General features: G+C 43.8%; 1 protein-coding gene across 5 annotated transcripts in view; it reads right to left on the bottom strand.

Annotated features, from left to right (window-relative positions):
* The window catches only part of si:dkey-97m3.1 (fatty acyl-CoA reductase 1), a 217,917-nt gene that overhangs the window by 74,605 nt on the left and 125,485 nt on the right, over positions 1-17,827 (bottom strand). For all 5 annotated transcript variants that reach the window (XM_041216378.1, XM_041216374.1, XM_041216377.1 and 2 more), the window contains one exon: positions 17,383-17,562. In XM_041216378.1, the coding sequence (XP_041072312.1) occupies positions 17,383-17,562 (180 nt within the window). The remainder of the gene's footprint in view (positions 1-17,382; positions 17,563-17,827) is intronic.

Raw genomic sequence — 17,827 nt, 5'->3', positions numbered from 1 at the left:
ATATCATGCAATGCCGTCAGTTTGGTCAAAATCCATCAAGGAATCTTCCTGATGGAAGCAAAATACTGCGGATGCTGGACATCTGAAATAAAAACAGAAAATGCTGGGGAAAAACTCAGCAGCATCTGTGGAGAGAGAAACAATTAACGTGTCGCGCCTGTATGGCTCTTCTTCAGAGCTCAGGGATCTTTCTGACCTTTAAGCTATTATCACTTTCCTCCTACCTTGTTAAAATTGTGCCAGGGTACCAATTATGTCAAGGGAAACCAACTGAAATACATTCATCAGGCATCCATCAACTTTTGGTGTCTGTGTTTCAGAATAGAGTCAGTTGCTCTGTTTAAATCGGGGCAAGTGAAAGGATGGGGTGGTACGTCGTTCGCAGGTTTAACAACACATCTGCCCTGTTTAGGAATAAAACCAGGGCTTAATCCATATTCAGTTGCAATCAACATAAGGTGTACATTTTTGTTTTTACCAATCCTGGATCCATGCATCAGGAGCGAATACTGGAAACTGGGTGCTGGACCTAATCATGGGATCACTTCTCTATCCATTCAAATTGGACAGAAGGCCTTGGGTCTACCAATTAAGCACTTGCCCAAATTCATGAGAAGCATTCCTAGTGTGTGAAGTGCTGCACGGGTGTGCTAAAGGCAAAAACTTACCTCGATGTCTTCTTCAAGCTGGCTGTCGGCTTTGCTATCAAATTTCAGAGAGGTAATTATTGTCCATCATTTAAAAATGTATTTCAAATTTCTGTATCCCCAAGGAAATGCTATTACGTGTCAAAATAGCTCAGGAATCTTTAAAGCTCTATGTAGAACAAAATGTATGTTTCTGTCAAAAGTAACTGGCAAAACAATTGTGCTGTTTAGCAAGCCAAGTGACACCACAAAAAAGCACCGTATTTCATGCAAATGCTGCAATTCCTGGTTACACAACCCACATACAGATGATGCAGTTTGATCAGCAACTTCAAGGAGAAAAGTACATTAATATTTTGAATGTAATCTTTCAAAGTTTACCTGTTTGTTCCTCTTCAGAGGCCAATGTGCCTGTTCATGTTTCCAGCATTGACTATTTTTATTTCAGATTTACAGGGGGGATTTTTAACTCCCAAAAATGGATTGGTTTGGGTTGAGCAAGATATGAAAATTTTAAAAATCTCAAACACAACCATAACCCACCTTCAAACCACTTCCAGTTTTAAAGGCGCCAAGACAGACACTGAGCAACCAACTTGCTCTCATGAGGGTTGGTCATTTAACTATCAAAATGAGGTTGCATGCCTAATGATTTAACATATCTCCCAGGTACAGCCTGGTAGCTAAAGGGAGGCAAGGACTGCCTCATGGAAAAAGCAAGTGCCTTTACAATGTTGCTTGTGGGTCAGCAGGAGCATTTCCTCCGAGCCCAGAAGGCTTATCTGCTTGCCCCATTCTAACAATTGGATGAAAACCAATGTCTCATTTTCTCCTGGTGATGTCTGTCCTACCACCATCTACCCAAGATCTAGGTCTTTCAATACCCCGCATCCCATCCGCTGCCTCCCTACCCCACCACCTCCACTAACCCAGTGCAGGCTTCCTACCAGCTCCTAGCCTGCAGCTTTCTCTGGAGCGCTCCCTGCCCAAAAGGGAACCAAATCTATTAATTAGGCTGGCTTCCAGGTGGGAGACCTGCTGGATAAAAAAGATGGAAGCAACTCCACAACATGCAGGCTTGACAAAACCTCCTTTCCCCCCTCCCCACTCTCTATTGCCAACCACCCCCCACCCCCGCCAATCCCCTCACGCCCCGCCAACCCTGCCACAACACCCACCATAGTCAACATTGTGGCCACAGCATCTATTGCTAATAGTACAGCAGTTTGAAAAAGGAAATTACTTAAAATGTTTAAATCTTTGTGGACATGCTTTGTTTCACTTAGCAGACAAGGGCTGTGATTTGTTGAAAATATTTTTCTATTAGAAGTTCCTTTTTCAAGTTAGCCTTTGAGAATCAGTGTCGGTAGCCACATAGCCAAAGAATTATAAGCTTAGCTTTTTCATATGTAGCATACTATGGTTGTACTTATAAACTGATACAAAAACTGAGGCCAGGAACTTTAAATTCGTGCAGGGTTTGGATTGGAGGCGGGCAATTTGCCACCACTGTCCTCTGTGCCGGCTCACCACCATGATTATGGCCCTAAGCCATTTTCAATGAGGGTGGCTTGAGGTCAGATCAGCTACCTGCCACTTGTCGGTGGCAGCCAATTGAGGCCAATTATTGATATTTATGGGACCCGTTAAGGTTCTGTTCCTGCGGCAACTGGGAGTTTCAGTCAGCAATGTGGGAAAACCCATGTTGATCTAGACCATGGTCAGACCCGGGTGGTGGGCTCATGCAGAGATGAGGTTTCCAAAAGCAAATGAAGATAAAATAAATTTTTAAAATTGAATTAATAACGTCCCTGCTCATGTCACATGAGCGGGGGCATGTTTTATTACATTTTTATTTTCTTCATTTTCTTTTTTTAACAGCGCTTCATCTCCCTGAGGCAGCTCGGCCCACTCACCTTCCTCCCCCTCCCCAGGCGCAGGCAGCGCTCAGAGCTGCCACTCACATTTTACACTGGGCGGGCCTTAATTGGCCCGCAGCATGAAATCACAGTCCGTTCCTGACCGCAGGCAATGGTCAGCTTCCCGACTGCACCCGCCAAGGGCAAAATTCTGCCCACAAACTGTATACAGGACAGTTTCCTAGAACAATATGTTGTGGATCCTTCCAGAGATCAGGCTATGTTAGATCTATATAATGAGGCAGGTTTAAAAAAATGATCTCAGAGTAAAAGATAACCTAGGAAACAGTGACCATAATATGGTTGAATTTAGCATTCAGTTTGAGAGAGAGGAACTGGGATCGGAAACAACTGTGCTAAACTTAATAAGGGTAATTACAAAGGAATGAGGGCAGAGTTGGCTGGAGTGGACTGGGGTAGGGTTTTAGCAGAAAACCGTTTAATGAACAAAAGCAGACATTTAAGAAAATAGTTCATGACTCACAACAAAGATATATCCCAGTGAGGAAAAAGGATTCAAGGAAGGGGATAAACCAACCATGGTTAACCAAGGAAGTTAAGGATAGTATTAAATTAAAATAAAAGACATACAATGCAGCAAAGATTCGTAGTAAACCAGTGGATTGGGAAAGTTTCAAAAACCAACAAAAGATGACCAAAAATATAATAAAAAGGGAGAAAATAAACTTTGAGGGTAAACTAGCAAGTAATATAAAAACGGACATTAAGAGCTTCTTTAAATATATAAAAAGAGAGAGACCAGTGTGAACATAGGCCCCTAACAGAAAGAGACTAGGGAAATAATAATGGGGAACCAGGAAATGGCAGAGGAGTTGAATAAATACTTTGCTTCAGTCTTCATGATAGATGACACTAATAACATTTCAATACAAAATAATCAAGGGGAAAAAGAGGAGGAGGAAATAAATACAATTACTATCACTAGAGAAAAAGTACTAGGGAAACTAATGGAGCTAAAGGCTGATAAGTCCCCTGAACCTGATGGGTTGCATCCTAGGATATTAAAGGAAGTAGCTACAGAGATAGTAGATGCACTGGTAGTAATCTTCCAAGAATCCTTAAATTCTGGAAAAGTCCCTGAGGATTGGAAAACTGCCAATGCAACACCCTTATCCAGAAATGGAGGGAGCCAAAAAAAAGGTAACTTTTGGCCAGTTAGCTTAACATCTGTCATTGGGGAGATGTTAGAGTCTACTATAAAGGATATAATAGCAGATCGTTTAGAATCACACAATCTAATCGAGCAGAGTCAGTAAGGGAATCAAGAGTTATGGGGAAAAGGCAGGAAAGCGGAGTTGAGGATTATCAGATCAGCCATGATGTCATTGATTGGCAGAGCAGACTCGATGGGCTTCTAAGTCTTATGGTCTTATCTGGAATTGAAAAGCTAGTCTCAATGATGGTGAACATGAAACCATTGTCTATTGTTGTAAAACCCCATCTGTTTCACTAATGCCCTTTAGGGAAGAAATCTGCCATCTTTACCTGGTCTGACCTACATGTGACTCCTGACCCATAGCAATGTGACTGACTCTTATCTGCCCTCTGTAACGGCCTAGCAAGCCTCTCTCTCTCTCCTCGGCAGCTTCCACCTCGCTTCGTGAGGCTGCCAATCCTATTGACCCTCCCGTGATGGGGGTCCACCTGGCTTCCTTGATTGGATGGTGAGCCTGTTCCCTGGCCTTTATTTGGCTACTGCTTTGCAAGTCCAAGTATGAGAGCCTTAAACTCGCCAGCTGGGACCTAGACCCAGAACCAATCCCCATTTCCAGTTCCCAAACTTGACTGAAAATCCAACCCCAAGTCTTAACAGTACAATCCTATCAGAGTGTGATATTGATATAAGGCGTTACAATTAGCACAACATAAGTCATGCGATTGACTGACATGGTGGTGGATACCCCACTGTACTCATTGAAAATCTCCCACTTAACCAAAAAACCCATTCTCTCACTAACAATGGCTGGAATTTTCCAGCCCCCATTGGTATCGGGTGTCATAGTGGGTGGGGGGTGGGGATCAATATCGTAAGATGGCCAAAAATCAGTTTCACGCTGTTGTGAAACCAATTTACAACTGTGCACCCATCCGTCAATGGCGGGCCACATTTCCTGCCTCCACACATCAGGAACTTAATTTCAATATTTTAGCATCTCATTATAAGCCCTGCTTGCCTGAATCATTTCTCTATGCTGGATCATCCAATCACCGCCATGCACCTGGCAAGTTGCTCTTTGCTCGGGACTCCAAGGTTTGTTTGCCTACCTTGCTTCGGTCAGCACTCACAGTCACCAGTGCCAGGCTTCACAGACAACAGCACATCACCTTTAGGGGGACTCATGGGCAGGTCTCTACCTACCTGACCAGCTCTAAGGCAGGGGTGGCTTTTCAATGGCTGCAGGGCAAGATCTTGTTTGGGGAAGGGGGAGAAGTAGCCTCAGGCAAGGGAAGAGGCTGCAGGATGAGAGCTGTACTGGGGAATGGAGATATCCCAGGGTCTGTGTGTGGGCAAATGTTGATCTGTGTAAGAGGCCTCAAGATGGTGAGGGTTGAGGAGGCAGTCTCCAGAGGGGATAAAGCCAGAAGGGATGTGACAGTGTGTGCGGGAGAGTGAGTGTTGATGTCCTTTGAGCTGGCAGTGAGTGAGATGCCAGTAAAGGTGTGATAGCCTTGAGAGTGTGTGAGTTTAGAGTGATGAGATGGTTGACTTACCCTGGCAGCACGGATGAGAGCATTCATCAGTTTTCTGCACTGGAAGGCTGACCTCTTGCGTGCAGCATTGGCACTGACCACCTATGCCACCACCTCCCAAGTTGGAGTGGCAAGACTGATTGGCCTCCTGCGGCCAGAGCAGGGTAGAGGGCATCATGGTGGGCCTCTACAGCATCCAGAAGGCGCATCCATGGGATGCGTCACCAAATTAGGGGGCCTGAACTCTTCTTGGCTTTTGGGGTTTTGTCTTCACCAGAGCAGTTCTGTGCTGCAAGCATTGAAAAGTATGCGCGCTGCTGCAGTTTAAAAATGGCGCCCTATATGAGGAAGCGGTGAGGTAACGGTGTGGCAGGCAAATCGGAGGCCGTCTGCCAGCGATGTAGCGTGTTTCCTGTGGCTGCATAATTAATGAGGTGGGAATAGGATAACATAGCATGAAAACCCACCACTGCAGCCACAGATAGAATGACTTTTTTTCCCGCTTGCTACTGCACTTTGTGCAAATCTGGGACGATTCTGCTCCACATTGCAATTAGCTAAACACTGAGAACATTCAATACAGTTATAAACCAATTACAGTCACCGAGATTGCCCTGTTGTATTTCCATCTGGAGCAGTTAAGTCAAAGGATTGATAGATTTAAACCCTTTATGGGCCAAATATCTGTGATGTTAAGCACCTCGATTATAGTTTGTTTTTAAGATTTATACGCTATGCTTTAAAATAAAGGCCATCATAAACTCTAAAGTTCATAAATTCACAGCCTGGCTCAAAGTTACCAACATAGGAAGAAATGAGAAAAGTGTCAGCTGTGGCTCAGTTTGTAGTACTTTAACTTTCAAGTCCAGAAGGTTGTGGATTTAAGTCCCACCCCAGAGAATTGCATGCAAAAATCTGGGCTGACACTCCAGTGGCCCTGTCTGCTCATTAAGGTGGACATGAAAGATCCAATGGCATTATTTTAAAGAAGAGCAGGGAAAATAACCTGATATCCTGGCCAATCATCAGTACAAAAACAGATTATCTGCTCATTATCACATTACTGATTGTGGGAGCTTGCTGTGTGCAAATTGGCTGTTGCTTTTCCTGCATTACAACAGTGACTATACATCAAAAGTACTTAATTTGACATAAAGCACATTGGGACATCCTGAATTCATGCAAGTTGCTATATAAATACAAATCTTTCTTTCTTATGTAAAGCTAAGTGCTATTGCCGCCGGCATGATAACTCCCCTCCCACACCTCATGACATGTATATATTATGCTTAATTCAAAGCTCATTAATATTTGTGCAGCATCCAATCAGGTATGTTAGAGAACACTTCCCTTAGAAAAATGGTTGGGGGAACTTCTCAAATCTGCTTGGAGGCACCTGGTGAAATAATTGAAATCATATTGTGAAACTTCTCTTTTGTCACCATAACAAAAATTAGGCAGAGCTTTTTGTCCTAAAAATAGCTGCCGGACAAACTTCACAAAGGCTTTAATAAAGAAAATAGAATAGAGTTGAAATAAAAATAGTACAAGAGAGAACAGTTACAGATGAATTTATGAAAATTCTTTGCAAATCCTCTGTTATATTCAGAGCATTGCAATGTTGTGAAAGACTGCCACAATGCTGGTATTGATTCTCCTGTAGCGTAAACAGCTGAAAGTTCAATTTGATCCAATGTGGTGAAAGAAAAAAGGAAATTAAACTTAACGCATTTAGTATTTGGAGATCATTTACTACCATCACAGGAATAGTTGGGTAAGATAAAGAACATTAAATACTACAACATAAGAGATCCCTGGCCCCAGATCCAAATCTGGCTGATGAAGAGGCTGACTGCCCATTCATGAACAGGTCAGCCTCCATTTTGTTTCCTTTTTATGCTTTCTTTCAGATGGCATTGTGGGAAATTGTAATTAGGTAAGTGAAATTAACTTCTGATTATGTGAAGGTCACCTTCATAAACAAAGTAAGTGAGCTTGCAGCCCAGTTATCTAACAGTGAAGATGCCTTCTCACAAAGTTGCAATTCTGGGATTTATGTTTCTCAAGGTTAATTCATGTTCAACTCCGCCATTATCCAAATGTGATGAGGCTAAGAGAAGATTTGATGGAGGTGTTTAAAATTATGAAGGGTTTAGATAGAGTAAGTGAAGGGGAGCTGTTTCCAATGACTGAAGGGCCAATAACCAGAGGGTACAGATTTGAGATTGTCAAAAATTATTTGACACAACAAACAGTTAGGATTTGAAAGGCACTGCCTGATAGGGTGATGGTTACAGATTCAATGGTGGCCTTAAAGAGCAATTTGGGTAAATACTTGAAGGAGAAATAAATTGCACAGATGCGGGGGAAGAGCAGGGAGTGGCTAACTGGATTGTTCCTATAAAGAGCTGGTACAGACTTGATGGGCCAAAAGGCATTCTTCTATGCTGTACTGTTCTATGATCCAATGAATCCATGACAAGTAGAGGCTCAGGAATTTTATAAACATTAAACCCCACATGACCTGTCATTCCTGCTCACATCTGTCAGTCAGAACTGCTCGACTATCATTCCCAGGGGACTCAAATGACTCTTCTAATAAACTGCAAGCTTATATCTTTGTGACAGATGTAGGTCATTTACAATGTCAGTTTATTCCCAGACTCAAACATTATGAGCAAAACTTTGAGTGGTGTGGAGTTTCTGGTCAGCGGTGAATCCGCATATATGATGAATTTTTACTTTACAACCTTTTCTTTAATTTTTATTTAGCAGTCTGTAAAAAGGTTGCATCTAAGGGCAATAATGAATGAGATGATAGGGATTTTTGTTATTTCTTCCAATGCTGATATTTGGGTTATTTGGCTCTGCCTCTTGCCAAAACAATCACAGGGGCTTGAAATAGAAGCATACAGCAGAAAAAGAGGCCATTTGGTCCATTGGGCCTGTGACATCGCTTTGAAAGAGCTATCCAATTTATCCTGCTCCTCTTCCCTTTCCACATATTCCTGTAATTTTTTTTCTCTTCCAGCCTTTATCCAATACTCTTTTGAAAGATTGAATCTTCTTCCACCACTCTGAGATGCTGCATTCCAGATTGGGTCAACTTACTGTGTAACGAAACAAATCTAATTTCACCTCTGGTTATTTTGCCAACCATGTTAAAATGTAAGTCACTCTTGTTTGAAACAATAGCCAGTACAGTGACTTTATGTGAAGCGCTAACTAGCCCAATTGTAAATTTAGTGGAAAGAAGGGATCAATATTGCTATGATCAAGCAAAAGAAACATCATGGTAAATATAGTTTCATTCAGTTTTGCATTTGTCTGCATCTGTGAATATATTTAAACAATAAAGCAAAGGAGATTGTGAGAACAATGGAAAGAAAATTTAAATATAAAATGGAAATTTTTTGCAAACAATGAGAATGCACCTTTTTATAACTATTGCTTTTGAGTTGGCCAAGACGTTTGTTGGGATATCAATGGATTTTAACCAAAGGCTTCAGTAGAACACTCAAATTCATTCTGAAATACCTGAACCGCTTTCAGGCTGCATACAGAGCCATTACTTTAACATAGTCAGGCAAAACAACTCCACTTAATCCCCTTTTATTAGAATGTTTTGTGCTTTATGCTATGAACAGTATGGCCAGGATTTTACAGCCTACCCCCGCTACCCAGTGGAAGCGGCAAGCCATTTAAAATTCCATTCTGTTCGGTGGGACCGTGATGTCCCACCAGGCAGGGAGGGGCCGGAAAATCCTGGCCTATGTGAACTGATGAAATTTGTTGCCACCAATCATCGATTTTTCACAGTTGAAATGGGAACTTTACATTGTTTGAATTAAATTCAGTTCATGCAGAGCAATTAAATGGCCTTTGATAAATGTGGCTGGTTTAAAGAAAATGAGAATGGTTTGCATAAAAGCATTGTGGCTCTGTGCACTTTTTGAAAATGAGCAGAATACAGGGTGAAGGTGAGAAAAGAGTTTTTTTTTGTGTTATGTCCAATTTCTGTCCTCTGTCTGGAAGACTTTGTCTTTTGCTAAGTTCCATAGGCACTGACTCCCATTGGCCATCGTTTTGGTGCAAGACCAGACAATGAACGATGACAAGCTATTTGACAGTCCACACAGGTGGAGGTCACTGGATAGCGATCAACCGTGGGTCTACATTGTATTTCCATTTCTCATATGAGCTATCTTTGTGTGCTGTTGAACAATTTGATGTCACTTGCTGTAATTTATGGCCAGTTTTGTGTTAAGCTGCAGTTGGTAAACATGGACTGATACTGTCAGATTAATTTTACTCAGGAATTTTATCGTTATAACAAAGATAAAATATTCATTCCATCAACTTAGGCTAGATTCAAATCAGCATCCAAAAGCAAAATAACTGCATTCTAACCCACTGTTGCAGGGAGCTCCTCAAGCCAAATTACATTATGTGGCAGTTAATCCTAACAATTTTGTCAATAAAAAATGTTTCAGCATGACTCATTTGCTGGCCACAGATATGATTAATAATACTATGCTGTAGAATATTTTCAATAAATTGCAGACAACTAAAGGTCGTGCAAACAAACTTTATCTTCATCAACTTAGAAGATGAAGTCAATAACTTCAGTGCCAACATTACTCATCAACTGCTGTAGTTCCTCAGGGTAGTGTCCTAGGCCTAACCATCTTCAACTGCTTCATCAATGACCTTCGCCCCACTGTAAAGTCAGAAGTGGGAATGTTCACTGCTGACTGCAACGTGTCAAGTTCCATTTGTAACTCGTCAGACACTAAAGAATTCTATGCCCACATTCAGCAATACTTCAACAACATCCATGTTTGAACTGATATTTATGCCACATAAGCCAGGCAATGGCTATCTCCAACAGGAGTGAGTCTAACCACTTCCTGTTGACTTTCATTAGGATCACCATTGCTGAATCCACCACCATCAACATTATGGGGGTTACCATTGACCTAAAACTTAATTGGACCAGCCACATAAATACTGGAGGTACAAGAACAGGTCAAAGGCTGAGAAATCTGAAGCAAAGTAACTCACCCTCCTGATTCCTCAAAACCTGCTCACCATCTACAAGGCACAAATCAGGAGTGTGATGGAATAATCTCCACGTGCCTGGATCAGTGCAATTCCAAAATCACTCAAGAACATGATACCATCCAGGATCAAGCAGCCCATTTGACTGGCACCGAATCCAAAACCTTAATCATTCACTCCCTCCACTACTGATGCACAGTGGCGAGAGTGTGCACCATCTACAAGAAGCACTGTAGCAACTCGCCAAAGGTTTTTCAACAGCACCTCCCAAACCCACAACCTCTACAACTTAGAAGATCAAGGGCAGCAGGCGTACAGAAAAATCACAGAGTGTTGCCCTACAAGTCACACGACATCCTAACTTGGAAATCGATCACGGTTCCCTTATCATCACTGGATTAATATCCTAAAACTCCACAATAGTATTTTGGGAGTACATTCACCACATGGACTCTGGCAGTTCAATTTGATGCTTTACTATCACTATCTCAAGGACAGGTAGGGATAGGCAATAAATGCTGGCCGTGTCAATAAATGAATCAATAAAAAAGGAATGTATCCATTCCTTGGCTTTGACAGTATATGTAGTCAACAATAAGTAACATGAGCAGAACACCAATGTCAAAGACAGATCCCAAAATTCCAGCTTGGGAGGAGACAGAAACCTTCTGGATTGGGGAGTAGACAATAGGGTGAAAACTGGTTAATTCTTACTATTTTCCAGTGAAGTGGTGCGGACTGATCTTCTGCCCATTCACTTATGCCTCGCATCAAGAGAACATATCTGAAGGTGTATCGGATTTACTCTGGATATTGTGCTCATTCTGCCCTCTGGGCACAAGAGCAAAACAATTATTAACAAAGGGCTGCATATTTCTGAGGTGTGAGGAGGGGCACAGACGGCTCTCCCCCCGGAACTAAAGTCAGTGTGGAGCCAACTCGCCCCACGCCAGCCTGCCCCACAGCCATAATGCGCTGCAGGTGGCTAAATAGGCAGCCAGTGGGACATCCACCCCTCACTGGGGAGGAATTCCCATCCTCAGGAGCTGTCGGCCAATCAGACTGGCCAGCAGCTTCCGCAGTCCCAGCAGCGCCAACAGCACATTAGTGGGCACTGCCAGGTCTGCAAGCAAGCCCAAGAAGGCGGCCCATGGATCCTGGAGCCAGGTAAGTCCGGGGTCTTGGGCGGGGATGGTTTGGCAGTTTAGGAAGGGGGAATGGTGTGTTTTATTAAGCAGGTGGGCAGGAAGAAAGGGTGGGTACTATCCTAGGGGGGCTGCCCCTCTGATGGTCAAAGAACATATCTCAAAGATAGTACCCCCCCACCTTCCTTCCTGCCCTTGGAAAAAGTTTTGAAAAAAAAAAAGCCTGCCCATTCCCATCCAACTGCCCATGCCAACCATATTATGGCTTGCATCAGGAAGAGGGAGACCCGTTGAGAAGCACCCATTGCCCTTCCTGCTGACAACATCCTACCATTCCCCACACCCCATTACACACCTGTGGCCTGGGATCCAGCGACGATATTTGCCCCGGGTGGGTGTTGCTCCAGCAACAGCCATTGCCTCCCCTGTGGTACTGCTGTTCAATAGATCTGCCAATCTCTGTTTGACTTCTGCCCCCAAGTTCCCTAATCCTGGAGAAGGCCACCTGCTGTTCAGTTAAGTGGGTGAGTGGCACTTAATTCGGCAGGCCTTCCCTGAATGAGGCGACACAGGGCACTCGTCGGCTCTCCAGCTGACAGGCAAGACCCCAGTTTCTTCCATTAAATGCTGTCCATGATGTTTCTTTTAGAGCTCAGAACAAATTGGAACCTTATGCGCAATCTTACCAAAACTGTTTTTAAACAGGGGCCAGGACCATTTCCAGGCCCTGACCCCAATGTTGTCTGAGGATCACTGTCTTTATGATCTTCCCAGGGGTGGCCAATTTACAGGCCGCCTCCACAATCAGCGCCCAATTAGGGATATCAATGGGCTGCACGGACAGGAAGGCCAATCAGAGCACCTGAGGCTGTGGGCGATCGGCAGCCCCACCAGGAGAGACGGGTGCTGCCAAAATAGGTGCATGTTCTGAACACTTCTGAAATTTTAAAAATAAAGTGTGGCCACAGCTGCCACGCCATTACTGTGGATGAGAAACCCCTCCAGCCTCAGCTGTGACCCTCTAATCTCTGTGGCTACAAGATAGGAGGATTTAAAGGAGGTGTTGTTTGCCCTTGGCCTGCTGCTGAAAGGCCTCCTCCAAGAACCCTGTCACATTTCGGCCTCAATGTGGGGACTATCCGTTGTGGAAATATCCTGGCAGAATCCCCAGTTTGCCCTCGGGTGGGTATTTAGCTGATCCTAACTGGCTATCTGCCACTGCTGGGCAAGATTGCTCAGAGGCATGAACATGTGGGGTAAATGACTGGACTCGCAACCTTCAGAAATTCCCCACCTTCCCACCTCCAAAGCTGCCTCTGTGCATCTGATAAGATTCCACCCCTTGTCAGCATTGTACAGCATAGCCTCCAGGGCTATGAGCCGAGTGCTGAAAAATGGGATTAGTGTAGTCAGATCTTTGTTGAACGGCACGGACAGTATGGGCTGAATGGCCTCTTTCTGTGCTATAGACATCTATGAGTCTATGAGCAGACCCTACTTAATCATGTAGTGATATTTTATAAAAACAAAAATACTGTGGATGCTGGAAATCCAAAACAAAAACAAAGACAGAATTACCTGGAAAAACTCAGCAGCTCTGGCAGCATCGGCGGAGAAGAAAAGAGTTGACGTTGAGTCCTCATGACCCTTCAACAGAACAGTGATATTTTATGCTTGGAGAGGACTGCAAGTATTATAGGGTAAGCACTGCCTGTCAGTCAGCTTGAGGCTTAAAAGAGCATTCCATCCAATGTTTCTTCTAAAATAAGCATTCTCCATAGGACTCTGAATGAATGTCTCTATTATGGGATAATGCAGTTTATATGGAGTATTCCTTGTAACATTCAGTGAAATGAAAGCCAGTACTACACCAGTTCAAATCATATAATTTGATCTGAATTGGTTTGAGCGCAGAAGCATGCAGATCATCACTGTCTATACTCCTCAGTAGCAAAAGTTACTGCAAAGTAGAATAAACTAGCCTGCAAATCACAATTATAGTTAAGAATCAATAACTAGGAGTTGGTATTGATGTATTTTAAAGACACTGGCCATAAAATTTGGTGATATAGCACTTGTACTTTTGGCAGTAAGGGTGCTGTTTTACATCCAAAATGGCCTCTACACTGGTTGCACACGGTGCCAGACATCATTATGGGTAGGTCATTAGCTTGGGCACTGTGAGTATAAATGCCCTTGTGCATTTCCTTAGTGCCTGTCTTGCAAGTATCTTCGTCAGTCCTAGCTCTCCCGCGCCATGTTTCCTCAGTGGCTGCAGCATGGCTGGCAGAAGGCTGCTGACGTTTAGGTGGCCTTGCAGGATACCCTCCTAGAAGGTTCACTTTGGACTGCTTCACCTTGGCATGGGCAGCAACATTCTGGGCTGGTGGGCTGACAGGGAACAGCAAGGACACCGACGAAGAGTAAGTTGTATGTGCCCCTGGCTGTACTGAACCTGTATCTGGGAGTATCGAATGCTGAACTTTGTGTTAAATTTAAGGAACCTTTTCACTCATGGGATTACCATTCCTCAATCTTGAAAAATACAAATGTCTCCAAAGATAACAAAGTTTAACAGAAGACATGGCTGATGAACCCATCAAAATGTCTTTTAACACACAGCAGCCTGTGTGTTTACCCTTTTTGTACTGTAGATATTACATATTAATAAACTCGGATCCTTCAAAAATTCATGAAAATTCTTCCAGCGTATTTCAGCACGGTACAATAACATTTTCTCATTAATTCTATGAAAACTCATTAGACAATTTTATTTTATTGACATCCGCCCATCTCAATAAACGATGGACTGTACCCAGGGCGTATGTCACTTCTGTATTGAACATCATCTGTTGTGGTTATAGAGGCTGATTCGAGAGGGCCAGTCCTTTCCACAACTGGCACAGATGAAAAGTGTTGGCTCGAGGTTGAATAATGTTCTTTTCCTTCCATGGGCTTGCTAAGCCATCTGGTCATTTCTTTTGTCCTCTGCTTTTTCCATGCCCTTCCTGACTGTTTGTCTCCAGGCACTCTGGTCAGCAGCAAGCAGGCATTGACTCAGATCCTGGCCAAGTTGAAGTATGGCCCCGAAAGGCATAAAGACTGCAGCAGTTGGGATGCCGTGGAGGACCGCTGTAATGTCCTCTAGCTCCGCTCTGGCTGTTGGTGTGGCAGCTACATTACCACTCCGGTTTGGTAGGCGATGGCAGCAGTGGTCAGTGCTAATGCTGCACAGAAGAGGTTGGCCATCCAATGCAGGTAGAGGATGAACTATCTCATCCGTGCAGTCAGGGTAAGGCAACCATCTCACTCTAAACTCACACACTCAAGCCCATCACACATTCACTGGCATCTCACTCACTGCCAGCTCACCGCCCATTCTCACACACAAACCCTCACATCTCCATCTGGCCTCAGCTCCTCTGGAGATTGCCTCCTCAGCCCTCATTATCTTGAGGCCACTTGCACAGATCAACATATGTCCCCACACACATCCTGGGATACCCTGCTTCCCCAATACAGCTTTCATCCTGCAGCCTCTTCCCTTCTCTCCCCCTTCCCCAAGAAAGACCTTGCCCTGCAGCCATTGAAAAGCCACCCACATACGGCTGATCTGGTGGGTAGCGACCTACCTGTGAGCCCCTCTAAAAGTGATGTGGTGCTCTCTCCAAGTGCTGACTGAAACAAGGTAGCCAAACAAACCTTGAAGTCCCGAGCGAAGTGCAGCCCACCAACTGCACGCCTTATACGTGCTGTTGTGAAACACGTCGGCGTGTTTTCCCGCCAATGTGGACGGATGATCCAGCGGGGGAGGACGATATGCAGACGTATTACGATGAGGTGCCTGACGTCTGATCGTGGGGAATGCAGCCCACTGTCGAGGGGCTGAGTGGATGATCGCAAACTGGTTTCACAACATCGTGAAACCAATTTTTGGCCTTCTTGCCATATTGTCCGTTCATGCCACCGAACACGCCTGGCGCCGGTGGGCAGGGAAAATCCTGGCCTATATTGTAAAGCTAGCTGTAACCACAGGTGTCCTGGCAGACCTGCTGATTTAACTTCAATGAACGTGCTCCCATTATGTTATAAGCACAGCTGGTGCTACAGTTAGATGGCACTAGAGAGCTCAGAGCTGGCTTTGAAATCACTATAGTAATGATTTTAGAGTGGGTGGTCATATCTTGAGAGTAATAAGGGTTAGTAGTACCACGCAGTGCTGATTACAAGCATGTGTGGTTTTACTCAATTGTCAATCTGGAGACAGATTTTTGTTGCTGGTAAACGGGTCAGACAGAATGCAGGTGACGAGAAAAATTGGCATCGATGTCATACATGACAATGTTCCACCTCTGTTCCCAACCCTGCCAATTTTTGAGAGAGCAGGGGTGGGCAGGAAATGAAGTTGTCCACATCATTAATTGGGCACCTTAGGTAATTAAGCAACTCCTTAAGAGCTTACCTTTTAAAATTTTCACTGGGTTGGATGGCCTTTGGAAGCTCTGGAAAGCTCTATAGCTCCAGCCTGTCGAGAACAGGGTCAAAAGCATGGGCAGAGTTTTATTTGACTGAAAAAGTGGAAGTTTTGAAGAAAATCTATTCCACAGCAATGAAATTTTAATAACATCATGATTACCCTACCTTATCCCAGGTTCCAGCTCTCCAGTTGCTCTGGCCAGGCTGAAGGTTCAGATACTTTCAATTTTTTAAACTATGTGTAGACAGCATGGGCCACAACATTGCCTGCTTCTCTGGTGTCCCACCCCCATTCTAGTTCCCCTTGTCCCCAGCTATTAATTGACCATCACTCCTGACCCCTTTCCAAATAACCCCTAGCCTCCACCAAAATCGGAAGCTCTGTCTGCTTCCTGTCCGCGGTGAATTTGCGGCCTGGAAACAAACCCGCCTCATTGGCCAAAATCCAGCCCCTGGTATGAGTCTGGTATTGTATATGCTCCAATATATCAAAATTTCTGAATAATTGGCGCACTGCACAGATTACACCTCAATGGAATTTGAATACAGGGGTATTAGGTTATCTTCAGGTAAATCTCTTGTGCTGTTTATAGATGTAGCTTATTGTTTGTAGCTTGTACTGTATTTGAGCTTCTAAGTCTCTCCATATATTCCTTATACTTTACTCATCTATTATCTCTAGGCTGTCTGCAGCTTAAAGATGTTTAGATTGGCTTGTAGTCTGGAAGTTATTCTAAATGGTTTAAATCCAGCTGTACCGTGCAACTGAATTGAAACGTGCTGGGATACTGAAAACTTAGAATGTTTTTACCACATGACCTATAAAAATAAATTCCTGGAATTTGCACAATGAATGTAACTTTATAATAGGATACCTCCTCTTCAGGTAGAAAGCCCTGAGAGGGCATTGGTGATCATTGACTTGCATTTGATTGGTCCATTGTGCTTGGCAATGTTTTGCAGTGGGGTTTGCCGTTGCTTTCCACAGTATAGTTGACCAGGAAACTCTCCTGCTCTTTACTGCCAGCCATCAGATGTGGAAGTATTTACAGGCTGATAAATTAGCCAGTTTGGCTATGTTATGAGTGCACCTCCATGACCATCAAGTCCTGTAATTGGCCTTGAACCCAGAGGTAGGGATGCTACCACTATGCCACACGACCTATAATATAACCGCTAAAATAATATTCAAAAGACAACTAGCTTATTTATTACTTTGCATTACAAGTCAACAACAAAAGTTTAGCATTTAATATAGCAGCTTTCTATTGCTGCCAACCAGGTTTCATATTTCAATTTTGGTTGATATTTGAATTCTTGCGATATGACAAAAGTTGCGGAGGCGGTGTGGTGGGGGGGCGGGGGCAGGGGGCGGTGGTGAAGAAGCTAAATATAATAAAACAATTATAAAAATAGGCTTACTCTAAAGAGTCAATGAGCTTCTTTGGCTCTACAGGTGGAGGGTAGATGACCTCTTCTACGTGGTTCCGGTTGCAGTTTGCATAAGCAGTGGAGATGTGGATGAAGGCTTCAAGCTTCTGCATCTGTCGGGCCAGCATTAGGAGCTGCTGTGTGGCCACCACATTCAGCTGCAGGGCATGTCTGTGCAGGGCAAGAGCAAAGGAAAATAGGATCATGGAGCGGGAAAACCAATCCCTGGATGAGGTAAATGAATGCATAAGCAGACAGCCTAAAAGACAACATTTTTATCTTCCTGCGATTGCATGGGGGCTCTGCTGACATGCAAAAGCATCTCCTCTTGTTGAACAAAAGCCATTATAAACAGGGGTACGGACTCGTCAAACCAATGAGAGCCCGAAAGATGAGATGGGACTGTCCTAATTTGGCAAGCCAGTGCACCTTGGAA

The sequence above is a fragment of the Carcharodon carcharias genome, chromosome 21 (assembly GCF_017639515.1).
Source record: "Carcharodon carcharias isolate sCarCar2 chromosome 21, sCarCar2.pri, whole genome shotgun sequence".
Taxonomy (NCBI): domain Eukaryota; kingdom Metazoa; phylum Chordata; class Chondrichthyes; order Lamniformes; family Lamnidae; genus Carcharodon; species Carcharodon carcharias.
This window is presented reverse-complemented; position numbering and strand designations above follow the sequence as displayed.